We start from the raw sequence: 24,118 nt of genomic DNA, 5'->3' as shown, positions 1-24,118 counted from the left end.
ATCTCCCTTAGTTATGTTCATGTGCACTTATTCTCCAGCCCCCTTTATGTATAACTGTATGTCCACATTACTATATTCCTCTTGAATAAGTTGAATCCTGGCAATTGTCGATTGCTATTGAGGTTCCTTCCGCTTGCTTGTCCATTAGAGTTGCACTCTGTACAATAGAGGTAATATAGTGGGAGAACCAGTCTATCTCCAGCTCTTATTATGAGTTGTTCCGGTAATTGAGCGAGGTTGCATTACACAAACTGACTTCATAAATAAGTCTATTATGACATCCAGAGGACTATTGTACCTCTGAATCCAAATGAAGTCATAGGATGTGTCCCACAAATAGAGACTATATTAACGAATCAAAACAGTCCTTTCATTATTCCTGTAATGAGCAAAAAAAATAATTAATGAAAAGTGGGTTACTGCTGCATTATGCAGACTATGAATGCACAAGACCATGAATACATGTATCTGTCCAATAAGGAGGGCTATTGTAGTATACCATGCAGTAGGGAAGGGGAATTGTCTCAAAGAAAGACATGTTCTGTAATGAATGTTATGACCTGGAATAAGGAGAAGTGTGCTGGACCATAGAATTAGAATGCTATCTGTATGTGCTGGACACTCATAGATGATTGGCTACCCCTTATAGTCTGTTACATCAATGAAGAAAATTCCTCCTGCAAACAGCTTGCCTCTGCACATTTATTTGTTGACGTTTCAGTCAAGCTGCCCTTTATTGTAAACATGCAGAGGTAATCGCCTGTAGCTTTAATTCCCAGCGCCACAAAGAGAAATAGTTTTGTGTGTGTGTGTTATAATATTTGCTCTCATGGGCTGTTTGATATTACATGGGAAGGCGAGTCATGACTCGTATATGATAGTTCATCCTGTCTGAAATTCTGCCTGGTTTTACCATTCATGAAACAAAGCTGTTCGTTCATTGCAATGCTGTCTCATGAGGGATTATAAAATCCTGTAAAATAATAAATCCTGTAAAATAATAAATAATTCATTAAGCAGATTTTTTAATTTCCTCATTTTAAAATAATTACTTCAATGGATTTTAACTAAAATCTCCATTCATTAGAAAATCTAGGAGGGTGAGAATTGAGTGCATTTCTGAAAATGTGTCACAAGTGGTTGCTATGCAACCAAACGCATGATTGTAAACACACATTCACACACAATGGACTCACAATGTTCCCAATGTGATTGTTTACTGACACTGTTTACTTGGTTCTAAGCGTGACAGGCACAAGAGGTCAACCTCCCGTCATATAAACTAATGAAGCATGGCCATGAAGTCGGATCAGCGAATATGTATCCATTAAGTTGAGATAGGGGATGTCAACAAAATATATCTCTACGGGTGTGTTTCCTAAATTTTATCTGGATTGCCAGTGCTCTGGGCGTTTGTAAATTCATCAGTTATTCTGCGCTCTGGCACATTCAGACGAGAGTGCTCTGAAGTTGGAATAGATAGCCAGAGTGAATCTACAAACACACCTATATTGCCAAGCTAGGATGTCAACAACATACAGACTTCTTTGATATTGGCTAGCTGGAATGTTCATTGACTGGGTTGTTCATAAAACCTCTTGATATCAATAACGGCCATTCAGGTACATATTGAAATGCTATAGAAATGAAGCGATTCTAAACAGCAAGTATGATTATTGGAGTCAACAATTGTCTTGTTTGAATCAGTCTCTAGGCTATATGATTCAGGACAGAGATCACTAACATTAGACTTTAACGCCTTTGGAGCAATCTCTAGATCCAGTCAAAGCAATGGCCTAATGTTCTCAAACCATCCAGTACCATCTTAAATTACTGTCCAGAGAAGAGCTGACCCTTTCAGAAGCCTGCAGAGAAAAAACACCCCAAAATGAGGATCCTATGAAACAACAGTGACGGTCTGGCACTGAGGTCTCTACATCCAAGATGTCCGACCATTGTTTTCAACGTAATCTACAGTACTCACACTCGCAAAAGCAGAATCATGGACTGTCTATATCCGAGTTGCATCCGGTTTACATGGCCCAACTTCACATGAGCATTAGCACACAATGCATACAGGGATCAGTGTGAGCAGCGACAACATCACACCATCCGAAAACATGGCAGACATTAAAAGAATATAAAATGTTAATATAATGGGCTGTGAGTGATGGAGAAAAACAAATCAGCCTCAGCGACAAATATTTGAATAACTCAATGGTTGTTTTGTTTTGTGCACAAAGGTGGTGACTAAAGTCTCTTTCTTATTAGTTAGAAATGTTCTCATCTAACATCTTTATAGAACCCCACAGTGGAGGTGTCATAATACCCCTAAAAACTTGCGGTCAGGGAAATGGTTCCAATAATTTTTCCTATAGGGGATTTTAGAAACACTTAAAATAATGGCTGTGTTTCATTTATGCTTACCCTGGCGTGATGTTTTGATAACCGTGTAAATCTCTCTCAGACAAGGTGACTTTCAATATATTTTGCTCTATTTACTCTCAGATTCGAAAATGCTAATTAGCATCAAAGTAGACATCATGCAAAACTACACATCTCTGCTAGTTTCTGCATGTCATCTCTTGCTGACACCTTTGCTAGCAGGTACAGTGTTTCCTCCTTTAAAAGTTACTAGCTTTCACCGCGTGACTTAGAGGTACTCAGCGCCACGCCTTTATTGCTCCAGACCACCACAAGGGGGAGTTAGAGAACTCATTATGCTTTTGGGTCCCAACGTTTTTATATGACTAATCATATTGAGTGGTTACAATGACAAAATTGACGTGAACCAACCGTCCCTGGTGACTTTCTTCAGCAAAGATGGCTGACAAAACATTACGGCGGAAGCAAATGTAAGTACTTATAATGTCATAACAAGTCAAGATGTACAATTGAGAGGAATATGTTTGTTAATGCAGAGAAAAACATATGCATATTTTTTGTCATAAAGTTAATTTGTGAAAATAGCTATTTAGCAAGTTGTTTTTCAGTCATATCCAATACCAGGTGTATCAAACTCCATTATTTGAATGATGCTGTGTCTGCATGTATGTATTACAATTATACACTTCAACAGTGTTTACCACTCCTGCTCCTGGGACATCAATGATTACACATTGTAACAATGCAATAGACTAGAAACTTGATTTAAGTAAAGGCTGATTTGTAATTCATATATACAGAATAAAAAACAGTACATCCTTCCAGCACGCCCACAATCGTGCTGAATGACGCGTTGAAGAGAGCGAGGAACGAAATGGGAGTAACAATCCAGGCTATTTGCTCTGAGACCAGCATAATAATTTAATGAAACAAGCGAAGTCCAGCACGCTATCGATTGTGCCCAAATGTATCAATTGTGGTTAATGCGATTGTGGCTAAAAAACACTTTATCAATTGAAGTTCGAAGCAAAAGCCTACAATTACTTTAGCACCGTTTTGAGCTGCTCTGAGACAAGCATGGGGACTCAGAGAAGTCTACTCCTTCCTCCCCACCCTGGTCTCTCGTCTGCATGACACAGGGATTTTTTTTGCTCAATAGCCCAGTACTGTACTGCTGACCGTCACGTGGTACAGCGCCATATTTTCTGTTCCATCCTAACAGAAACCCAGAGGGTTTTTCAGTTTTGATTTAAAAGAAACGCCATAATATTAATCAAATGAATTAAGCAAGGACCAGTCAAATCAAATCAAATTTTATTTGTCACATACACATGGTTAGCAGATGTTAATGTGAGTGTAGTGAAATGCTTGTGCTTCCAGTTCCGACAATGCAGTAATAACCAACCAATAATCTAACTAACAATTCCAAAACTAATATCTTATACACAGTGTAAGGGGATAAAGAATATGTACATAAAGATATGAATGAGTGATGGTGCAGAGCAGCATAGGCAAGATACAGTAGATGGTATCGAGTACAGTATATACATATGAGATGAGTATGTAAACAAGGTGGCATAGTTAAAGTGGCTAGTGATACATGTATTACATAAGGATGCAGTAGATGATAGAGTACAGTATATACGTATACATATGAGATGAATAATGTAGGGTATGTAAACATTATATTAGGTAGCATTGTTTAAAGTGGCTAGTGATATATTTTACATCCTTTCCCATCAATTCCCATTATTGAAGTGGCTGGAGTTGAGTCAGTGTGTTGGCAGCAGCCACTCAATGTTAGTGGTTGCTGTTTAACAGTCTGATGGCCTTGAGATAGAAGCTGTTTTTCAGTCTCTCGGTCCCAGCTTTGATGCACCTGTACTGACCTCGCCTTCTGGATGATAGCTGGGTGAACAGGCAGTGGCTCGGGTGGGTGTTGTCCTTAATGATCTTTATGGCCTTCCTGTAACATCGGGTGGTGTAGGTGTCCTGGAGGGCAGGTATTTTGCCCCCGGTGATACGTTGTGCAGACCTCACTACCCTCTGGAGAGCCTTACATTTACATTACATTTAAGTCATTTGGCAGACGCTCTTATCCAGAGCGACTTACAAATTGGTGAATTCACCTTATGACATCCAGTGGAACAGCCACTTTACAATAGTACATCTAAATCATTTAAGGGGGGGTGAGAAGGATTACTTTATCCTATCCTAGGTATTCCTTAAAGAGGTGGGGTTTCAGGTGTCTCCGGAAGGTGGTGATTGACTCCGCTGTCCTGGCGTCGTGAGGGAGTTTGTTCCACCATTGGGGGGCCAGAGCAGCGAACAGTTTTGACTGGGCTGAGCGGGAACTGTACTTCCTCAGTGGTAGGGAGGCGAGCAGGCCAGAGGTGGATGAACGCAGTGCCCTTGTTTGGGTGTAGGGCCTGATCAGAGCCTGGAGGTACTGCGGTGCCGTTCCCCTCACAGCTCCGTAGGCAAGCACCATGGTCTTGTAGCGGATGCGAGCTTCAACTGGAAGCCAGTGGAGAGAGTGGAGGAGCGGGGTGACGTGAGAGAACTTGGGAAGGAGCAGTTGCAGTACCAGGCGGTGATACAGCCCACCAGGATGCTCTTGATTGTGGATCTGTAGAAGTTTGTGAGTGTTATTGGTGACAAGCCAAATTTCTTCAGCCTCCTGAGGTTGAAGAGGCGCTGCTGCGCCTTCTACACGATGCTCCCTGTGTGAGTGGACCAATTCAGTTTGTCTGTGATGTGTATGCCGAGGAACTTAAAACTTACTACCCTCTCCACTACTGTTCCATCGATGTGGATAGGGGGGTGTTCCCTCTGCTGTTTCCTGAAGTCCACAATCATCTCCTTAGTTTTGTTGACGTTGAGTGTGAAGTTATTGTCCTGACACCACACTCCGAGGGCCCTCACCTCCTCCCTGTAGGCCGTCTCGTCGTTGTTGGTAATCAAGCCTACCACTGTTGTGTCGTCCGCAAACTTGATGATTGAGTTGGAGGCGTGCTTTTCCACGCAGTCGTGGTTGAACAGGGATTACAGGAGAGGGCTCAGAACACACCCTTGTGGGGCCTCAGTGTTGAGGATCAGCGGGGTGGAGATGTTGTTGCCTACCCTCACCACCTGGGGGCGGCCCGTCCGGAAGTCCAGTCCCCAGTCGCACAGGGCGGGGTCGAGACCCAGGGTCTCGAGCTTGATGACGAGCTTGGAGGGTACTATGGTGTTAAATGCCGAGCTGTAGTCGATGAACAGCATTCTCACATATGTATTCCTCTTGTCCAGATGGGTTAGGGCAGTGTGCAGTGTGGTTGAGATTGCGTCGTCTGTGGACCTATTTGGGCGGTAAGCAAATTGGAGTGGGTCTAGGGTGTCAGGTAGGGGGGAGGTGATATGGTCCTTGACTAGTCTCTCAAAGCACTTCATGATGACGGAAGTGAGTGCTACGGGGCGGTAGTCATTTAGCTCAATTACCTTAGCTTTCTTGGGAACAGGAACAATGGTGGCCCTCTTGAAGCATGTGGGAACAGCAGACTGGTATAGGGATTGATTGAATATGTCCGTAAACACACCAGCCAGCTGGTCTGCGCATGCTATGAGGGCGCGGCTGGGGATGCCGTCTGGGCCTGCAGCCTTGCGAGGGTTAACACGTTTAAATGTTTTACTCACCTCGGCTGCAGTGAAGTAGAGACCGCATGTTTCCGTTGCAGGCAGTGTCAGTGGCACTGTATTGTCCTCAAAGCGGGCAAAAAAGTTATTTAGTCTGCCTGGGAGCAAGACATCCTGGTCCATGATGGATTTCTTCTTGTAGTCCGTGATTGACTGTAGACCCTGCCACATACCTCTTGTGTCTGAGCCATTGAATTGAGATTCTACTTTGTCTCTATACTGACGCTTAGCTTGTTTGATAGCCTTACGGAGGGAATAGCTGCACTGTTTGTATTTGGTCATGTTACCAGTCACCTTGCTCTGATTAAAAGCAGTGGTTCACGCTTTCAGTTTCACGCGAATGCTGCCATCAATCCACGGTTTCTTGTTAGGGAATGTTTTAATCGTTGCTATGGGAACGACATCTTCAACGCACGTTCTAATGAACTCGCACACCGAATCAGCGTATTCGTCAATGTTGTTGCCTGACGCAATACGAAACATGTCCCAGTCCACGTGATGGAAGCAGTCTTGGAGTGTGGAATCAGCTTGGTCGGACCAGCGTTGGACAGAACTCAGCGTGGGAGCTTCTTGTTTTAGTTTTTGTCTGTAGGCAGGGATCAGCAAAATGGAGTCGTGGTCAGCTTTTCCGAAAGGGGGGTGGGGCAGGGCCTTATATGCATCGCGGAAGTTAGAATAACAGTGATCCAAGGTTTTGCCAGCCCTGGTGGCGCAATCGATATGCTGATACATTTTAGGGAGTCTTGTTTTCAGATTAGCCCTGTTAAAATCCCCAGCAACAATGAATGCAGCCTCAGGATGTGTGGATTCCAGTTTGCAAAGAGTCAAATAAAGTTTGTTCAGAGCTATCGATGTGCCTGCTTGGGGGGGAATATATACGGCTGTGATTATAATCGAAGAGAATTCTCTTGGTAGATAATGCGGTCTACATTTGATTGTGAGGAATTCTAAATCAGATGAACAGAAGGATTTGAGTTCCTGTATGTTTCTGTGATCACACCACGTCTCGTTAGTCATAAGGCATACGCCCCCACCACTCTTCTTACCAGAAGGTGTTTGTTTCTGTCGGCGCGATGTGTGGAGAAACCCGCTGGCTGCCCCGCATCCGAGAGCGTCTCTCCAGTGAGCCATGTTTCCGTGAAGCAAGAACGTTACAGTCTCTGATGTCCCTCTGGAATGCTACCCTTGCTCGGATTTCATCAACCTTGTTGTCAAGAGACTGGACATTGGCGAGAAGAATGCTAGGAAGTGGGGCACGATGTGCCCGTCTCCGTAGTCTGACCAGAAGACCGCCTCGTTTCCCTCTTTTACGAAGTCGTTTTTTTGGGTCGCCAGCTGGGATCCATTCCGTTGTCCTGGTTGAAAGGCAGAACACAGGATCCGCTTCGCGAAAGTCATATTCTTGGTCGTACTGATGGTGAGTTGACACTGATCTTATATTCAGTAGTTCTTCTCGACTGTATGTAATGAAACCTAAGATGATCTGGGGTACTAATGTAAGAAATAACACGTAAAAAAAAACAAAAAACTGCATAGTTTCCTAGGAACGCGAAGCGAGGCGGCCATCTCTGTCGGCGCCAAGTCAAAAGATGGGACACACCTACTCATTCCACAATTGTTCTGTATTTACCATTTTCTACATTGTAGAATAATAGTGAAGACATCACAACTATGAAATAACACCGGTTTCCCGCATGCGCTGCATTCTGTAGTACAGACATGGCCTGCTCTCCCTTATGTAAGGAATTAGGCACTGTCCCATGTTTACTACGGTATGTATTGTAGACTGCACAATAGCCCAATAAACAAATAAATACATTTCATTAAACTCTTGAATCTATAGGGGCGCTATTTCATTATTGGATAAAAAAACGTGCCCGTTTTAAGCGCAATATTTTGTCACAAAAAGATGCTCGACTATGCATATAATTGACAGCTTTGGAAAGAAAACACTCTGACGTTTCCAAAACTGCAAAGATATTATCTGTGAGTGCCCCAGAACTGATGCTACAGGCGAAACCAAGATGTAACTTCAAACAGGAAATGAGCAAAATTTTTGAAGCTCTGTTTTCCAATGTCTCCTTATATGGCTGTGAATGCGACAGGAATGAGCCCACAATTTCTGCCGTTTCCCCAAGGTGTCTGCAGCATTGTGACGTATTTGTAGGCATATCATTGGAAGATTGAACATAAGAGACTACATTTGCCAGGTGTCTGCCCGGTGTCCTCGGTCGAAATCAGCTGCAAGTATTTTTCCATGGGATTCACAGGAGAAAGTAGACTTCCACGAACGATATATCAATGAAGAGATATGTGAAAAACACCTTGAGGATTGATTCTAAACAGCGTTTGCCGTCTTTCAGTCGATATTATGGAGTTAATTTGGAAAAAAGTTCTGATGACTGAATTTTCGTTTTGTTTTGGTACCCAAACGTGATGTACAAAACGGAGCAATTTCTCCTACACAAAGAATCTTTCAGGAAAAACTGAACATTTGCTATGTAACTGAGAGTCTCCTCATTGAAAACATCTGACGTTCTTCAAAGGTAAATTATTTTATTTGAATGCTTTTCTGGTTTTTGTGAAAATGTTGCCCGCTAAATGCTACGCTAAATGCTACGCTAGCTATCAATACTCTTACACAAATGCTTTTTTTGCTATGGTTGAAAAGCATATTTTGAAAATCTGAGATGACAGTGTTGTTAAGAAAAGGCTAAGCTTGAGAGATAGCATATTTATTTCATTTCATTTGCGATTTTCATAAATAGTTAACGTTACGTTATGCTAATGAGCTTGAGGCTACAACTGGATACAGGTTTTTTTCATAGCCAAACGTGAACAAAACGGAGCGATTTGTCCTACACAAATAATATTTTTTGAAAAACTGAACATTTGCTATCTAACTGAGAGTCTCCACATTGAAAACATCTGAAGTTCTTCAAAGGTAAATGATTTTATTTGAATGCTTTTCTTGTTTTTGTGAAAATGTTGCTGGCTGAATTCTAGGCTTACAGCTATGCTAGCTATCAATACTCTTACACAAATGCTTGTTTAGCTATGGTTGAAAAGCATATTTTGAAAATCTGAGATGACAGTGTTGTTAACAAAAGTCTAAGCTTGAGAGCAAATATATTTATTTCATTTCATTTGCGATTTTCATGAATAGTTAACGTTGCGTTATGCTAATGAGCTATAAATAGGATCCCGGATCCGGGATTGCTCGACGCAAGAAGTTAATTAAATAATGGTAAAAAATACTCTTTCAGAATGAAAATGTTTATTTAGTTATGGATCCGTAATGAATTACTATGGGAATAAATATCACTGATCTACAGAAATATTGTAACAAAGTTGTCTAATGAAGGTAAACAATTTAGAATCCTCCAATCCTGTAGTCACGTTGTACAGCTCCATATTTTCCATTCCATCCTAATGGAAACCATGAGGGATTTGTTTTTCATTTTTCTCTGAATAGAAACACCATAATATTATTCAAATTAATTAAGCCAAATTTCTTAAAATCAATCCCATATACTATGTTATTATGAAAAAGGATTTAAATTCTCTGGTAATGCCAATACGGAATACTATAAAATGCTTTTCAAAGATGCCCTCTGGTGGTCAAACTATCAATAACTTGCAGTAACAGAAAAAATGTCTGACAATTAAATGACTTGCCACTGAATGCTGCGGCAGCACACAAGGTGTGCCGCAGTACGACGCAACTTTTAAAGGAGGAATTTAAAACTTGCCCAAGACAGTTCACAGAATTGTCAATTTTGAGAAACTTTGCCAATGTATTACTTACTACATTTTGCTAACGTTAGATAGTTAATCGAGAGATTCTTACCTTTGCCTCGATTCGGCAGTCTCGTCCAGATCATCATGGCATTTTGTAGTTCCTTTTGATAGCCCCATTAGCACATTAGAAGCAAATATATTGATAAAGCTCACCTTGTCCTAGAGAGATTTACACGGTTATGGAAAATTTACGCCAGGGTAAATCTGTACGAAATGCAGGCCTTATTTTAAGTGTTTCTAAAATCCCTTATGGGAAAATTTTTCCAACATAAATTTATTGGAACCATTTCCCTGTTTGACTGCTTTATGGGTATTATGACTCATACTGTGGAACTCTATGTGGCCGTCTATAGAAATTGTCATTCTGGGCCTTGTGTCAGTGAAACTGCAGTATCGAAGCAAGACTTTAGGAACAGTAGAAACCGTGCATCTAGACTGGATCCCTGGTCCCTTGGGGTGTGGTACTTGAAATTGGCAATCTAATAAAGCCAGCGGCACAATTTAAAAGGAGGTCAACAATTCAGCAGCTGATTCACAAACTAGAGTACAGTGGGATGTATGACAGTCAAGGTTTGAGTTGGATATTTGGTGCTTGGTCTTAAGCTAAAACTGATGTGCTCTTGTTTCTGATCAAAGTCAAAGTCAATTAACCAATTAACACAACACTCTAATCAAATGTACTCATTTGGGATAATGAGATGCATAACCAGAGGCCAATAAATATATTTCACAGGAAGCAATCCAGTGATCAACCTATACCTCTGGTCAGTGTAAAACCTGTCAGAAACATTACACTGCACTGTATGTTTCAGAAAAATAAAGCTATTCTGTTCAAAATGTGCTGTATTCAGTCAATGACATTCACACATTATATCATGCTACTCTATCTTCTTTATACACCTGGTTGAAAACAAAGAGCTTATAGTTTTACTGAGATACCTAGAGTACCAGAGAAGCCCAGCCACTCCTGGCTATTTTACTTCCCATAGAGACAGTGTGGGCACCATCTGTCAATGGCCACGGATGAATGGGGCTGGAAGGAGTCTAAATATGTCTCACAGGGAACTTAAAATCAATTCAATATGGCTCAGTTCATTTCCCAGGTCCTATTTTCTGGAACCATTCACATATATCTCTGCATGGAGCATAAAGAGAGCTGCAGGATCACTGGGGGCCTAGCTGGTTGGTCAACCCACTGCAGCAGACTAGAGCTGAGACGGAATAGAACTCAGGAAACAACCTTATACACACAATCAATGACATCATGCTTCACACGCCAGAGAACAGCCCGTAGGATATTAGAAACAATAACCTAAACGCATTGCAAACAATGGAGGTATTGTCCACCATCACCTGCAGTAACTGATCAAAACCCATGCTTCACAATAATCAGGATACGGCTTTAAAACAAAATGCCAAATCTGGGGCAGCATTCAAGAGAAAGCTTTTCAAGTGTATACAATATGAACACTGAGAGGCGGTATACAACCCCTGGAGTTCATCTCAATCGATACCCAGCAAGATTAGCTCCATTCAGGGACAATGAGGACTGCAGTAGCAAGCAGGTGTTAGTGACAGCTGTAGTAAGGGGGCGTGCTGATGGGGAGAGGCATTGAGAGGAGAGAGGGGTGTTTTTGTTTTGTGCTGTAGAGAGCAACAGACACACAGCCAGGCTTGACAGGCAGGTAGAGGTCTGCAGGAGAGAAAAAGTTGGTTTTACTCACCCAGCATCTGGCTGAAGAGAAGTTGCTCCAGGTCACCCAGGACAGTCACTACCAGCTCTGGATCCACCTTGAGGAAGGAGGATTGGCTCCCATCCCCTTGGCTCTTGGCCTCTGACTCCACAGAAGCTCCCACTGCCTGCTTCTTGCTGGCAGCCTTGGCCTTGCTGGAGAGAATCTCATCATCAGATTTTCCGTCCTCAGGGGCTTTACTCAGGGGTTTCACCTCTGCATACGGCGCCCGGGGGATCCGGCTCTGACTGGGTCTGACCAGACCAGAAGGAGCCGCCAATGGGCTGAAGGTTTTGGGTTTGCCCTGGAAGAGAGAGTGCTCTGACTTGGAGAGGTTGCGTGAGAGTGGCACGCCCCCTCGTCCGCCACCACCACCCCCTCCTGCCAGCTTGTGCTTGCCTGCCTTGAGGGGTCCTGTTCCAGGCTTGGCCATGTCATCACACCACTTGGGCTCGTAGAGGTGTATCTTTTTCTCTGCATCGGTGAGCACGGCCAGGTTGGTCATGGACCTCTGCTTGCGGAGGTTGGAGGACACTGGAAGCCGCCCCTCAGAGCTACCTGCACGGTACACCCTCAGTTCCCCTCGTTGGGCGCTCTGGGGCACCCCCGACTTGCCCCTCTTGGCTACCATGCCAACAGCTTTGCCCTCGGCTTGGCCGTACGTTTTGGTGCTTTCCGCCCTTTCCATCTTTAAATCTCCTTCTCTGCTTCCTTTCACGCTACTTCTGAGCATGCCTCCTGCATGAGGGCATTTCAAAAAGCATCAGCAAGGAGAGAGAAAAATAGTCTTCCTTTCAGTCCCCTTATCCTTTCAGGAGAAAACAAGAAAAGGCTAAGAAGGAACAGTCCTTGGATCTTTGCTCTTCTTTGCAGACAGATTATTCATTTTTTCCTCTCCTCATTCCCTCTGCCTCTCTCTGTCCGCCTGACAGACTGCTGCAGCAGCTGTTGCAGTGCTGCCCAGGCTCTCCTTTCTCTTCTTTCTTTCCCTGTCCTCTCTCTCTCGCTCTCTCTCTCTCTCTCTCCGTCCTCCCTGGCTCTGTTTTCTACTCCTCCTTTCAGCAGACCCTCCTGCCTCTGAAGCGCACAACAGCAGAATGACAATAGCACCAGACGCAACCACAATCACTCCTCCTTCCTCTGCCTGTCATCTATCCTCCTCCTCCTCCTCCTACCCCCTTTCTCCATCCCTCCTCCCTTACTCTTCCTCTGTTGCATTTAAAGATGCTTCGCTCTGCCTCAGCAGAATGTGTGAAATGTAAGGGGGTGATGAGAAATGATAAACATGACATTTTTTAAAAACTGGACAGCATTATTTTGACCACAGACTTGTTATCACATGCTCTCGTCTCTCTCTAACCCTTTGTTCTTCCCACCTCCCTTTCTTCAGGCACATTCTTTGCACACACAATTGTGCATGATTTACTGGTGTGGAAATGTGGAAATGGTGAGGAAATCTGTGTCCAAAAGCTCTCAACAACTGGAACATCCAGCTTATCTGTTTATCCTGTCTGAGCTGCCTTATTGCCTAACCCTTGATTTAATCAACATAAATCATATATTTAAATCTACTGGGTGTTATCAGCTTTTTACTTAAATGGAACACTCGTCTAATGATGTTTCTATGATATAATAGCAATGCTGTCCGATAGGTTTTACAGTGCATCAATACCACATCAGTATGTCCCATACTGTACCAACATCAGATGGAAGTCATCATTTAATATGGACATTACCTGCTTATTCACAAAACAAATTGAATAAATAGATTGATAGATAGATATTACACATGTATCAAAAAGTATTGATGGTAAACAAACAAAACAACGTGCTGATATTTTGGCAGCTATATACGGTATGGAGGTTTTCAAGTCAGATCCTCTATCACTATACAGTATCCCGCCGGGATGAGTGTAAATGGGTCTCAGCAGTGTGAAAGAGGACACACCCTATACCACGAGGCAGCACTTTATTTTACACTACAGAAATAGCTAGGTAATGGCGTGGTACAATGGTAATTACACAGTTAACCTGTTAATTACTTGTTTGTTTCTCCGGGATTCAATAAAATAAGCACAACTCGGCACAATCTGATTCAACAATATCCAATTGAATATCAGGTACATACCAGAGGTAATACTATAAGATGTGTTAGCACACTTTGGAAAGAAATGCAGGCAGCATAAGCACTAAACCCAGGGAACAGCATCCAAACCAGACTCTCTTAGTATGCAAGTTAAGTATAGCACTGCAATTACTCAACCAGCATAATTACTGTCTGTTTCATCCCCTCCCCTTAGATCATATGTACTTTCATTTACTCTGAATGCTATTTTAGCTCCACTAATTGTGCTTCTCGATTATTTAATTAATGTATTTATTTTGTCTTGAGACAGGTCTCTAAAATAGATATTTCAAATAGCATAATTTGTATGAATAGTGAATAAATAAAATAACATGGAGTGATGAGCTCTTTTAAGACCCTCCCTTACTGCAGCATCTTTAATGATATTCCACACGCACACATATCTCTCAAGAGAACTCTGCAATGCTCCACAGCACATGTATGCACCATGGAAAATGAAGGCCGCTTCACCAGCCAGGAGGCTTTCTGATCACACATGCCCCGATTCATTAGCCTCTCCACATTCTGTAACAGTAACATAGTACAATATATTTGGCATACATACTCATGATTCTTTTTGCAGACATATGTATGTCTATAGTATGTGTGTATGATGACTATTCACAATTGTGCTTCTAGTGTTTGAGAAATCAAGGAAGCATTTCTAGGTTGTGCTCAATTGTTCTTATCCAGGATAACCAATCAACTACTGGTAAAAACACTGCATGACCTGGTTTTCTTTGCTTTGATGCAACTGACCAGTTTGTTACAATGCCTTGAGGGCCCTTTCCCACTCTGCTCTCCCACTGTGCCTACACGCTCCACTGGCCTGATATGTGGGTCCCGGGGCGCCTGGGGTTCTTCTGAGACCCATGAAGTCATTTGATGGGTCTTAGCGAGGTGGCCTGAAAACAATGTAACGTCTTGTTCTGGCTCGTCAAAAGCAATACCCCCACGCTCCAGTCCATTGATGATGACCTCACTCCTCACTCCCAAGCTGCTCTGACAAGCTTGGTTCCTGTTGTGTAGACATTGTGGATGGGACTAAGTTGATTACCACATTTTGAAAGTATTGTTTGTGTGAACATATTTGTAATATGTAGATGAAAAAAAATGCAATTACATCAAGTCCTTTCAGCAACACTGGTGCATAACCAACATATGAACTGTGCATGAGTCCTCGTAAAGAGAAAGTTAGCACCTAAAAGTAGCTTACAAAAGACCCACATAACAATTATGACCCAGCTAGCTAATTATACGGCTAAGTAATTTCCTGTTTGTTCTGGACATTGTAACATGTCTGAGTGCTGGGCTAATGAACTAAGACATTGTAACATATCTGAGTGCTGGGTTAATGAACTAAGACGGTGCTTAGAAAACTTTTTATAGCCCCATACCCCTTCAAACATTCAACCTCCAGCTGTGTACCCCCTCTAGCACCAGGGTCAGCGCACTCTCAAATGTTGTTTTCTGCCATCATTGTAAGCCTGCCACACACACACACTATAAGATACATTTATTAAACATAAGAATGAGTGTGAGTTTGTGTCACAACCCGGCTCGTGGGAAGTGACCAAGAGCTCTTATAGGACCAGGGCACAAATAATATAATAATAATCAATAATGTTGCTCTTTATTTTGCCATCTTACATATAAAACCTTATTTAAATAACTCACAACAGGTTAATGAGAAGAGTGTGCTTGAAATGATTCACATAACTCTGCAATGTTGGGTTGTATTGGAGAGAGTCTCAGTCTTAAATAATTTTCCAAACACAGTCTATTTCATTTTCCTGCTCGTGAGGGACGAGAATCCACTCTCACATAGGTGCGTGGTTGCAAAGGGCATCAGTGTCTTAACAGTGCTATTTTTCAAGGCAAGAAACTCTGAGCACCGTCCTATCCCGAAATCTGGCAGTGGCTTCTGATTAAATTCAATTTTCACAAAACCGCTTGTTGCAATTTCAATGAGGCTCTCTTGTTCAGATATCGGTAAGTGGACTGGAGGCAGGGCATGAAAGGGAAAGGGGTTTCGGGAAAGTACCTGCGTAATTGCACACCCAGCTCACTCAGGTGCTTTGCTATATTACATTTGACATTGTCCGTAAGCTTGAGTTGAGCACTTCTGTATGTTGTAAAAATACACAAGAGTTCAGGGGCCTTGCTTTAACAAACTTAACATTTTTAATTGTAGTGTCCAAAACATATTTCAAACTGTCAGGCATTCCCTTGGCAGCAAGAGCCTCTGGGTGGATGCTGCAGTGTACCCAAGTGGCGTCGGGAGCAACAGCTTGCACACATGTTACCACTCCACTATGTCCCCTTGTCATGGATATTGCCCCATCAGTACAGATACAGTGCCTTGCGAAAGTATTCGGCCCCCTTGAACTTTGCGACATTGCCACATTTCAGGCTTCAAACATAAAGAAATAAAACTGTATTTTTTTGTGAAGAATCAACAACAAGTGGGACACAATCATGAAGTGGAACGACATTTATTGGATATTTCAAACTTTTTTAACAAATCAAAAACTGAAAAATTGGGCATGCAAAATTATTCTGCCCCCTTAAGTTAATACTTTGTAGCGCCACCTTTTGCTGCGATTTCAGCTGTAAGTCGCTTGGGGTCCTGCTGAGCCACACAGGGGTCCTGTGTGGCTCAGTCGGTAGAGCATGGCACTTGCAACGCCAAGCGTCGTGGGTTCGATTCCCGCTGGGGCCACCCATATGTAAAGTAGTGGCCCCAGCCGACTTGTAAGTCGCTTTGGACAAAAGCGTCTGCTAAATGGGATATATTATTATATATTATTATATTATGTCTCTATCAGTTTTGCACATCGAGAGACTGACATTTTTTCCCATTCCTCCTTGCAAAACAGCTCGAGCTCAGTGAGGTTGGATGGAGACCATTTGTGAACAGCAGTTTTCAGTTCCTTCCATAGATTCTCGATTGGATTCAGGTCTGGACTTTGACTTGGCCATTCTAACACCTGGATATGTTTATTTTTGAACCATTCCATTGTAGATTTTGCTTTATGTTTTTGATCATTGTCTTGTTGGAAGACAAATCTCCATCCCAGTCTCAGGTCTTTTGCAGGTTCCATCAGGTTTTCTTCCAAAATGGTCCTGTATTTGGCTCCATCCATCTTCCCATCAATTTTAACCATCTTCCCTGTCCCTGCTGAAGAAAAGCAGGCCCAAACCATGATGCTGCCACCACCATGTTTGACAGTGGGTATGATGTGTTCAGGGTGATGAGCTGTGTTGCTTTTACGCCAAACATAACGTTTTGCATTGTTGCCAAAAAGTTCAATTTTGGTTTCATCTGACCAGAGCACCTTCTTCCACATGTTTGGAGTGTCTCCCAGGTGGCTTGTGGCAAACTTTAAACAACACTTTTTATGGATATCTTTAAGAAATGGCTTTCTTCTTGCCACTCTTCCATAAAGGCCAGATTTGTGCAATATACGACTGATTGTTGTCCTATGGACAGAGTCTCCCACCTCAGCTGTAGATCTCTGCAGTTCATCCAGAGTGATCATGGGCCTCTTGGCTGCATCTCTGATCAGTCTTCTCCTTGTATGAGCTGAAAGTTTAGAGGGATGGCCAGGTCTTGGTAGATTTGCAGTGGTCTGATACTCCTTCCATTTCAATATTATCGCTTGCACAGTGCTCCTTGGGATGTTTAAAGCTTGGGAAATCTTTTTGTTTCCAAATCCGGCTTTAAACTTCTTCACAGCAGTATCTTGGACCTGCCTGGTGTGTTCCTTGTTCTTCATGATGCTGTCTGCGCTTTTAACAGACCTCTGAGACTATCGCAGTGCAGGTGCATTTATACGGAGACTTGATTACACACAGGTGGATTGTATTTATCATCATTAGTCATTTAGATCAACATTGGATCATTCAGAGATCCTCACTGAACTTCTGGAGAGAGTTTGCTGCACTGAAAGTAAAGGGGCTGAATAATTTTGCACGCCCAATTTTTCAGTTTTTGATTAGTTTGAAATATCCAATAAATGTCGTTCCACTTCATGATTGTGTCCCACTTGTTGTTGATTCTTCACAAAAAAATACAGTTTTATATATTGATGTTTGAAGCCTGAAATGTGGCAAAAGGTCGCAAAGTTGAAGGGGGCCGAATACTTTCGCAAGGCACTGTATCTGAGTGCTGAGTGCTGGGTTAATGTACTAGAACATTGTAACATATCTGATATATTAAAAAAATGGAAAGAATATTGCATATCCTTGCTTCAGGGCCTGAGTTACAGGCATTTAGATTTGGGTATTGTCACGGTCGTCCTCCTCTTCATCTGAAGAGGAGAGGCGAGAAGGATCGGAGGACCAAAATGCGGCGTGATATGTGTTCATGTTGAATGTTTTAATAAAGAAAGAACTGAACACAGAAACACTATACAAAAAACAGTAAACAAAATAACAACCGTGAAGCTAATGCGAGCTGCGCTGAAACAAGCCATCAACATAGACAATCACCCACAAACAAACAGTGCAACCCAGGCTACCTAAGTATGATTCTCAATCAGAGACAACTAATGACACCTGCCTCGGATTGAGAACCATACTAGGCCGAAACATAGAAATCCCAAATCATAGAAAATCAAACATAGACTGCCCACCCAACTCACGCCCTGACCATACTAAATAAATACAAAACAAAGGAAATAAAGGTCAGAACGTGACAGGTATGTCATTTTAGGCAAAAATTGAAAAAAGGGATGGATACTTAAGAGTACATTGTAACATATCTGAGTGCTGTGTTATTGGACGAGGACATTGTAACATATCTGAGTGCTAGGAGGGAGACACCCTTCCTCAGGAGAGGCCAGGGTGGACCAGCATCCAGAATCCAGCCCCTGCTTTCCCACACATCTGGAGACTAATCTGACTCTACGATTCACCAGCTGTGTGTGTGTGTGTGTGTGTGTGTGTGTGTGTGTGTGTGTGTGTGTGTGTGTGTGTGTGTGTGTGTGTGTGTGTGTGTGTGTGTGTGTGTGCGTGCGTGTGTGTGTGTGTAAGTAAAGAGGCTATGGGGTGGACAGCTCCACAGCTGCCAGTGAACTGGAGAGTCTGTGTAATTATTCTGTGACGGCTCAGCTGCTGTGGCAAAACCATGATGATGTTGCAACATATCAAAGATACAAAGCAACGTTCTTGCCCAATGTGTGTGCGTGTGTGTGTGTGTGTGTGTGTGTGTGTGTGTGTGTGTGTGTGTGTGTGTGTGTGTGTGTGTGTGTGTGTGTGTGTGTGTGTGTGTGTGCGTGTGTGGTGTCAAAGAAAAGCAGAAGGATCCTTGATGTCCTACCATAAAGATACAACTCCTTTCAAACATTAATGAAATCATTGTGCTGAGTGGAATGTGAGCCCGAGGGTCCAGGATATTGTAAAAACCTGAATAGTAATGTGAGTGCATTTTCTTCTCCCAACTTTCCCCATATGCTGAATATTAGTATATTCCTGCAGAGCTCAATATGCTGGAGACCTGTAGAGGAAGGAAGATGAAAACTACTAAGTCATCTTGCTCGTTTCAAGTCTCACCAAAGTGATTATCTTTCTTCCTTGTTTTAACCTGGGAGTGGTTTGTGTGCTGTCATAGAAATAATACTATTATATTGTTCATGGACATACCACCATCAATTTCAAAATTTTCACAGGTGTTGTTTCCAAAATGGCTGCCATAGATCAGCTGGTTTAACCTGGTGTCACGCCCTGGTCTATATTTATTATGTTATCTTAATTTATTGAGTCAGGCCAGGGTGTGACATGGGTTTATTTGTAGTGTGTTTCGTCTTGGGGTTGTGTGGGGTGTATAGATTAGTCCATGGCTGCCTGAGGCGGTTCTCAATCAGAGTCAGGTGATTATCGTTGTCTCTGATTGGGAACCCTATTTAGGTAGCCTGGGATTCACTGTGTGTTTGTGGGTGATTGTTCCTGTCACTGTGTTTGTTGCACCAGTCAGGGCTGTTTCGCTTTTCGACGTTTGTTGTTTTGTATTGTTCGTGTTTCGTCATAATTAAAGATGTATCGAACGAACCACGTTGCATTTTGGTCCGATCCTTATTCCACCTCTTCGTCAGAGAAGGAGGTAGCAGAAAGCCGTTACACCTGGTGATAAGGGTAGGCAACAACACATCTGCCACACTGATCCTCAACACCTGGGCCCGTCAGGGGAGCGAGCTTAGTCCCCTCCTGTACTCCCTGTTCACCCACGACTGAGTGGCCAAGCATGACTCCAACACCATCATTATGTTTCCTGACGACAAGGATGAGACAAGGTAAGAGACCTGGCGGTGTGGTGCCAGGACAACAACCTCTCCATCAATGTGAGCAAGACAAAGGAGATGATCGAGGGCAATAGGAAAAGGAACGCCAAACAGGCCCCCATTAACATTGACGGGGCTGTAGTGGCGAGAGTTTCAAGTTCCTTGGTACCGGTACCCCATTTATATAGCCTCGTTATTGTTATCTAATTTTATTTACTTACATTTTTTTTAAACTTGAGTTTATTTTGTAAATATTTTCGATTTCTACTCTGTTTCTTGTTGGTTAAGGGCTTGTAAGTAAGCATTTCACGGTAAGGTTGTATTCGGCACATGTGACAAATAAAATTTGATTTGATGAAGCTACACACTGATTACACTTATGAAGCCACATACTAATTACACTGATGAAGCCACACAGAGAACATTCTCAATATGGAATAAACATATATCCTCTCAATAGAGAGCAGACCTCTCTTTACCCCTTCATCAATACTGTCTAAGACACAGTGATTGGTTGGAAGAGACCCCAGGGCTGTCCTGAGGGGATGTGAGGCACTCTCTGACAGGAGGCGAAAGTGCGTTCCAGATCAAATCACTGGGTCCCTCAGTCCTGCATCTGTCCATTCGGCCCTAAAGACCACTCAACCACTCAACCTCCCACCACCCTCTACTAGGGGAATATAGTGAGGGGCCATCACCCTCTCTCAGAGGAATACAGTGAGGGGCCACCACAGCCTATCCCAGAGGAATACAGTGAGGGGCCACCACAGCATCAGAGGAATCAGTCTGAAGAATATAGAGAGGGGCCACCACAGCCTCTCCCAGAAGAATATAGTGAGGGGCCACCACAACTTCTCTCAGAGGAATACAGTGAGGGGCCACCACAGCCTCTCTCAGAGGAATACAGTGAGCGGCCACCACAGCCTCTCTCAGAGGAATACAGTGAGGGGCCACCACAGCCTCTCTCAGAGGAATCCAGTGAGCGGCCACCACAGCCTCTCTCAGAGGAATACAGTGAGGGGCCACCACAGCCTCTCTCAGAGGAATACAGTGAGGGGCCACCACAGCCTCTCTCAGAGGAATACAGTGAGCGGCCACCACAGCCTCTCTCAGAGGAATACAGTGAGGGGCCACCACAGCATCTCTCTGAAGAATATAGAGAGGGGCCACCACAGCCTCTCCCAGAAGAATATAGTGAGGGGCCACCACAACTTCTCCCTGTCACGAGTCCGACTGAGGGTGGTTTCCCTTCCCGGTCGGGTGGCGCTCGGCGGTCGTCGTCACCGGCCTATTATCTGCCACTGATTGTCTTTTCTCCCCCTCCTTGTATGTTTATTGGTAGCACCTGTGTGTATGATTAGTTTGTCTTTATTAGACAGCCGGCCCGCCTGGTTGTTGTGCGGGATTATTCTTTGTAACCTTCTGCTCTGTTTCAGAGGAACCTTTTTCATTCCTAGTCGTGCCTTTTTTGAATCGTCATTTTGACATTCCCTGTGTTTTGGGGCCGTGATCATTGTTAGCACCCTGTGGTGCGTTTAGTGCATTAAAGAGCACAGCATTGTACTCTCTGTCTCCTGCCTTTGACTCCACACCCACGACACCCGGATTGTTACACTCCCAGAAGAATATAGTGAGGGGCCACCACAGCCTCTCCCAGAAGAATATAGTGAGGGGCCACCACAGCCTCTCTCGGTCATTACCATAATTAAGAGACACTTCAAAGACTTTATAACTACTCAGAAGGGTTTTATAACAACTTACAAGGCTTTTATAGTAAAAGTGGTTTTCTGAGTTCCTTTTCTCATTATCTGCATGCTGTGTGTTCCTAAAGAGTACTAATCAGGGCAACACTTAGACCCCTCTCTCTCTCCATTAAAGGCTCAGAGTGACTTTCGTATTCTCTTTTCATATTCTCCTCTTACTGTAGGTCCATGTTAGTTAAACTGTAGGTTGACATTGAGGTTTGTTGTAGACAGTGATGTTTGCAAATTGATATTTTTGCAGAATGACTATTCCAATGTCCAATCCTCATGTCCCCCAGCAGTCTGAAAACTTGGTACTAAACATTTTCACAGACATGTCACTGTGAAATGAATCGCTATGTTCGTATTCAACATTTGAAGATGCAAAACATATACATTCTCTCGTAAGAATAAAACAGACAATGGAGTTTAAAGTTAAGATCTTCTAATGGCTTTTTAAACAGTTTTGACATACATTTCACGGCAAGTGTACTCCCGAGATGTAGAAACATTTTGGAAACCGTCGTATGCTGTATGGGATTTAAGAGTGATTTTGACAGTCGGGAAAACATATTTTCCCACATGTGCGTTTATGAAAAACGTTATTTATATAACAGCAGCAGTGAGATGCCGTTGTGACAAACGGCTGGAGAAGATCCTAGGTCCTGATGTATAAAACAGGTGGGGAGTAATGAAGTGTTTACTGTACTGTATGTTGGCAGTCACTGTAGTGAGAACTAGTGAAAGGGGTGGTGCCTACTAACACTGGAATACTGTAACAACCAGTACATATTTGCATGGCATGCTGTCCTGTTTACTGAAAAACAACTGCTTGTCAATATGTCCTAATTTGCTGTGTTGCCATGACTGACAAAAAGACAGGGTGTGATCTGTTAGCAAAATAAAAGACAGGGTGTGATCTGTTAGCAAAATAAAAGACAGGGTGTGATCTGTTAGCAAAATAAAAGATGGGGTGTGATCTGTTAGCAAAATAAAAGACAGGGTGTGATCTGTTAGCAAAATAAAAGATAGGGTGTGATCTGTTAGCAAAATGAAAGATGGGGTGTGATCTGTTAGCAAAATGAAAGATGGGGTGTGATCTGTTAGCAAAATGAAAGATGGGGTGTGATCTGTTAGTACAATAAATGATAGGGTGTGATCTGTGATATAAAATAGCTTACCATGGTTGAATCATCTGATAAAAAACTCTTAAGGATTGTCCCCTTTTTTTCAATTTTCGCCTAAAATGACATACCCAAATCTAACTGCCTGTAGCTCAGGGAATTTTTTTTAACCTTTATTTAACTAGGCAAGTCAGTTAAGAACAAATTCTTATTTTCAATGACGGCCTAGGAACAGTGGGTTAACTGCCTGTTCAGGGGCAGAATGACAGATTTGCCAATATCAGATATGTCTATGTCCTGGTAAATGTTCTTGTTACTTACAACCTCATGCTAATCACATTAGCCTACATTAGCTCAACCATCCCGCAGGGCACTCACCAATCCTGAAGAAGTTTTAAAACATGGTCAGGGGACAGAATTGATCCTAACCATAGAGTGAAATGTGAATAGATTTCTGTTGAAAATGAACATGGAAAAACAACATTATTGGACAGCATAGTTGGAAACAATTCCACCACCTGCATCCTGCGAGATCCCAATTCAACCTGTGATCACAAGCATCAACAAAAAAAGATTGTCTAGAAACATTTTCCAATTGTTTTATGTTTCCTCGAGGATATCAGAGTACAATTGACCATACATTCTACTATTCCTGGTATATTCAAAATCATGACCAAGTGTAAGGCTGTTACTTCGTACATGTGGCCTTGATGCCTCAGATGAGAGCTCCAGATCAGAGCGGATACATACACTGTATATACAAAAGTATGTGGACACCCTTGAAATTTGTGGAGACACACTCTTCTCAGAAGAGTGGAGGCTGTTATAGCAGCAAAGTGGTGACCAACTCCATATTAATGGCCCTGATTTTGGAATGATATATTTGACAAGCAGATGTCTACATACTTTTTGCCAGTTTGTCAGGACGGATTTAGACAGATAAGTGGCTGAAAACAACTACAATTATCCATAAAGCCTGTTCAGATAACCTACTACAGCAGGCGGACTGGATTTGGTACCAAACCCTGGATCTGGAGATTTGTGTAACACCTTAATCACATTGGTGTAGGACTGGGGCAGTAAATCCTATAACATTTTCATTGAATTGGTTAAAAAGAATGTCTACAAGATGTTTAATTGAAGTCGAACCGAATGTGGTATCCAAAACCAGTTTGTTCTTCAAGCCTCAAGCAGTAGTATACTTTGTCGTTGAGTTAAATAGGCCAACCCTAATACTAGTACTGTACAGTGA

At 42.7% G+C, this 24,118-nt stretch overlaps 1 protein-coding gene across 1 annotated transcript in view; it reads right to left on the bottom strand.

Moving 5' to 3' along the window:
- LOC135540333 (neuron navigator 1-like) overlaps window positions 1-24,118 on the bottom strand; it is a 159,882-nt gene that overhangs the window by 91,348 nt on the left and 44,416 nt on the right. The window contains exon 4 of the mRNA XM_064966922.1: window positions 11,586-12,332. Within this exon, the coding sequence (XP_064822994.1) occupies window positions 11,586-12,332 (747 nt within the window). The remainder of the gene's footprint in view (window positions 1-11,585; window positions 12,333-24,118) is intronic.

Source organism: Oncorhynchus masou, chromosome 5, assembly GCF_036934945.1.
Source record: "Oncorhynchus masou masou isolate Uvic2021 chromosome 5, UVic_Omas_1.1, whole genome shotgun sequence".
NCBI classification, from domain to species: Eukaryota; Metazoa; Chordata; class Actinopteri; order Salmoniformes; family Salmonidae; genus Oncorhynchus; species Oncorhynchus masou.
This window is presented reverse-complemented; position numbering and strand designations above follow the sequence as displayed.